The sequence below is a fragment of the Euphorbia lathyris genome, chromosome 5, assembly GCF_963576675.1.
Source record: "Euphorbia lathyris chromosome 5, ddEupLath1.1, whole genome shotgun sequence".
Taxonomy (NCBI): domain Eukaryota; kingdom Viridiplantae; phylum Streptophyta; class Magnoliopsida; order Malpighiales; family Euphorbiaceae; genus Euphorbia; species Euphorbia lathyris.
In genome coordinates this window covers 54,029,298-54,033,959 of record NC_088914.1, presented here as the reverse complement: position 1 = coordinate 54,033,959, position 4,662 = coordinate 54,029,298, and the positions used below count along the sequence as shown (strand labels likewise).

General features: G+C 36.7%; 1 protein-coding gene across 1 annotated transcript; it reads right to left on the bottom strand.

Moving 5' to 3' along the window:
- Positions 1-886: 886 nt before the first annotated feature.
- On the bottom strand, positions 887-4,460 carry LOC136231270 (uncharacterized). Its single transcript, XM_066020594.1, has 2 exons — positions 3,734-4,460; positions 887-1,499 (listed from the first exon to the last, which is right to left on the bottom strand). The coding sequence occupies exons 1-2, from the start codon at positions 4,127-4,129 to the stop codon at positions 1,293-1,295; spliced, it is 603 nt and encodes a 200-aa protein (XP_065876666.1). The 5' UTR covers positions 4,130-4,460; the 3' UTR covers positions 887-1,292.
- Positions 4,461-4,662: the final 202 nt, after the last annotated feature.

Sequence of the window (4,662 nt, the reverse complement as noted above, 5' to 3'; positions counted from 1 at the left end):
GAACTTATTACCGAGCCTGCTTGCGAACTTTCAACCCGAGTTTCGTCGTGCTCAAGCATGACTCGTTTATAAATTGAACCAAACACGGTTGAGTTTTTATTGAGCTAAACGTTGAGCCACTCATGAACGGCTCGACTTATTGATCCGGAAGGTATGTTGCACGTATTAGAAAAGTCAAACGAATTGATACGTCGAACTTGAATTGACAAGTAGGAAAAAAAGAAAGGGGGTTAATTTTTATTATTTTTATTGTGAAAGCTCTAACTTTATGAATTATGTAATAACATTGTTCAGTTTTGGTCGTGTTGATTTAATAGTCTGAACACCGAGAGGAAGAGTGTTTACAATTGGAGCTAGGAACGTCAAAAATTCTGCTCAAATAACATGAGATACTGGATTTCATGGTGGAAAAAAAATAATTAACTCTCTTTTTCCTATGTGCCAGTCTAAATCCGACTTGTTGTTTATGTGTCAATTCGTTTGACTTTTTCAAAAGGTGTGCAATACACTCTTTTGCATGCATTTTACTTCAACAGAGAAATTAATTAACTATATTTCAACTAAGTTGATGAGCTATCATGATATTTTAAACAAGTTAAAAAGCTTTCGAGACATTTTGAACAAGTTCAGAGATAGCGAATTATATATTGAGCATATAAAGAATTTGAAAATGACATTCATGTTGCAGAATTAACTATGTACAAAACAAACACATTATGAATAGTTAATTTCCGCACGAATCCCTGTCAATAACCCCCAAAATTCAAAAGAATTTTGGAAAAAATAAAATCTATTTATCGAATATCAAAAGCTAACTATCTGTTGCTTAAATAGGAAAACAAAACCCTAAACAGAATAGGAAAACAATAAATAGAAAAATTACATAAAAGCTCCAAAAAATAATAATTCGTAATTTTGAAGGCCCAAGCGAATGAATTTAACCGAAAAGCACAAATGTCACAAGCAAAGCAATGGATTTTGCTTGTTAATCCGTTTCCATCCAAACTAGGGTCCAAAAACGCAACAAAAAAAAAAAGAAAAATAAAAGTTGAATTTTGGCAGAAATTATAAAACTGCCACTACATTAAAATCTATCATATTGCTCCATGAACCTGCATACTAGTTCTTCAACTTCATCAAGTAGCTAAGGTGAGAGCTTAGAATTATTCTGGAAAAAGCATTTATTATAATAGTAAATGAATAAGTGAAATTGAAAATAAATAACAAAGGATGTTCTTTTTAATCTAATCTAATATTATTTGAAGGTTCCTGGTTACAAATTTCGAGTTTATTTAATACAATTTCTTATTTTGGTTTGGGCGAGTTGGCCAAACGTCATTGCTCATGCAGACGGTTTCAAGTATTTTCTTCTCCAAATCTGTTTCGTCAATCCACAGAGAACTTCGCCGGCGAAGGTCTTCAGATTTCTCTTTCTTCTTCTCTTCTCTCATTTTTTCTTTCTTCTTCCAATGTTTAAGCTTCTCTGCTCTTTCTTTCAACTGTGTTTTCATTGCTCAAAACCCATTACAACATTGAACAAACAACAAACACACACAAAAAAATATGTATCTACGGTACTATGATATTTAAAGCATTACCAAATTTACATGCACATTCAACATTAAAATGTATTTATTCTTCTTTGGCTTAATACATGCTGCGCCCCCAACTTGTCGACCTGAACTTTAAAAATATTCTTATTGACCTTCTATACTTATTTAAAGTGAAGTTAACCCCCTAAAATCCACGTGGCGAAATGAGAGATTTTAAAAAAATTAAAATGTGTGCACTTTAAGCAAGTTTGGTAGGTTTTGTAGGTTTCAAAACTATATAGTTTATGTTAAAAAAAAATCAAAGAACATAATCAATGAGTTGTTCGTGAGTAAAGTTTATGTACAAAAGTAACGAGCTGCTCGCGAGCAAAGCTCGTGAACAAATAAACAAGTTGTTCACAAACAAGATATTGAGCCCGAGCTCGAAATCGTCCATTTTCTGAGGAGCCGAGTATGAACAGATCAAAGCTCGGCTCAATTATAGCCCTACATGAAAGAGTGTACATAATGCCTGGCGGAAGCGTTCAGTTTCAGGTATTCCCATTTCTCATCACTCCATTTTTAGGATTCTAATGCTGTTCAATTTAAGTTTCTGATTTAGTCAATTTAGTCAGTTTGCAACTAAATGTTACTAAGAGCAGTGACTATGCTTCTCTATATTCTTGTACTTATAAGAACCCGTGAATAAATAAACAAGACGTTCACGAGCAGCTCACGAACAGGATGTTGAGCTTGAGCTCGTCCATTTTCTGACAAGTCGAACATGAGCAGACCAAAGCTCGGCTTGGTTCGATTACAGCTCTACATGAAAGAGTATATAACACCTAGCGGAAGCATTCAGTTTCAAGCATTCCCATTTCTCATCACTCCATTTTTAGGATTCTAATGCTGTTGAATTAAGTTCCTGATTTAGTCAATTTAGTCAGTTTGCAACTAAATGTTACTAAGAGCTGTAATCGAGCCGAGCTGAGCTTTGGCCTACTCATGCTCGGCTCGTCATCAGAACTCGTGAACAAATAAACAAGTTGTTTGCGAGAAGCTCACGAACAGGGTGTTGAGCTCGAGCTCGTCCATTTTCTGACAAGCCGAGCATGAGCAGGTCAAAGCTCGGCTCGACTATATTACAGCTCTACATGAAAGTGTACATGACGCCTAGCGGAAGCATTCAGTTTCATGCATTCCCATTTCTCATCACTCCAATATTTAGGATTCTAATGCTGTTCAATTAAGTTTCTGATTTAGTAAGTTTGCAACTAAATGTTACTAAGAGCTGTGATTCTGATTCTCTATTCTTGTACCTATAAGAACATGAATGATCAGTGTATTAATGCTACTAGATAATAAGGAAATTCTTTTCTCAATCTCTCTCTGCCCTTTCTCAGTTTCCATTCTAAATTTCTTCGAATTAAAGGTCAAATTGGCCCTTAAAGTTAGTAAACAGGTTCAGTTTAGTCCAAATCCAAGTTCAGGTATCAACTCGGCCTTGAAATTGGCAATATTTCACAAATTAGTCCAAATTTGACAAATTTTGAAGTATATTTGGATAATTCGTCAAATATCTGCCACTTTCGCCTTCTTAGGAATGTCAGGGTCCTCTTTAAACAAGTTAGGATAAAGATAGTTAATGCTTTGACCACAAATCCAAGGATCAAACCAAAATGGAAAAAAAAAGCACCATTCCCAATTTTATAATTGAAAAACCACTTGAATTCTTTCGTAATCTTATGCAACCATCTCCAACTAGAGTCAAAAGTCCAAAGGATATCCCAAAAATCTGAATAACCCAAGTTGCCCATAAATCCGATTTCGTTCATCAGGAAAATATATATCAAAACAGAGTGGTTGATATCCAAGTACAGAGACAAGGAGTTGATGAAAAACATGCTTTCGAAGTTGTCTCATTTCTCAGAGAAGAAAAGGCTTCACAGAAGCAATCAACTAAGTCCAGAGTTTCTTAGTGAAAAATTAAGACATAATTTTAGTTTAGATAGAAAGGTTCTATGTCTATGCCCATTTAGATTAGCCTTCTAGGAAAAAATAGCGATCATCATATAATGAAATACAAACAATGGATCTTCTAAACAATTATGCTTCATTTTTCTACTAATATAAATTTAGGCATGAATATGGAAAGCAATGAGTGTTATTGAGAGAGTGAGAGTGAGTTTTATAGAACATACTAGCAACTGGCGAAACTCCTCTTCCGCAATCTTGCGCTCCTCAGCTCTAACTTTAGCAGCCTCAGCTTTCAATTTCTTGCGCTCCTCAGTAGCAAGCCTGAGAGCCTCTTTTTTAGCAGCATCTTTCCTCTGTTTCTCAAGGCGCATCATCTCCACTTCCTTAATGTACTCCTTGCGCACCGCCTTCACTTTTTTCCCGTACTCCCTTAGCAGTAGCGCTAATTTCGCCTTCGCCTCTTCGGGGTTCTTGGGTGCTTCCCAACTCCCAATGAAGGAATTCGGTTCCGAAAATTGATGGGTGCTTTGGTGACTATTGTGATGGCTGCTGGTGGCTGTTGATGACATGAAGCGGCGCGTTGCGCGGATTGCAGAACGAACTGTAGATGCGGTAGCCATTGTTGGTGAGCGGAAAGAGAGGGTGGTTATTTGATTTTGGGGATTTCTACTTCTTCGCTGTTGAGTTGATGTTTTACTGATTTTAGGAGAATAAGGGCTCAATTGATTTTGGGGTATAGTTCAAGGGCTGAATTGGGCTTTATGCCTTGATTGAATAAAATGGACTCTCTTTGCCAAAAGAAAACGCAAGCCAGGTCTAATACCCAAATTCGTCTCCTTCGACCCTTCACACATACGACTCCGCCACTCCGGCCTTCTCCTTCAGGTGTCGCCGCTGGCCAGGATAGGCTCTTCATGCCTGGAAGAACCAATTTCAACTTTCTACTTTAGAGAAATCCCTAATAATTCCCTCGATTTCAACTTTTAAGGTATCAGGTATGCAAACTCTATCCTAAGTGCCCCCTATACTTGGCCCATTTCTTCAAGTGCCCTGAACTTTTAAAAGTTCCAAATGACTCCCTAGTTTTATCCAATTGCTTTAAGTAATCCTCTATTTTTAATAGAACTAGTCGAAAACTCGTGCGATGCACGGA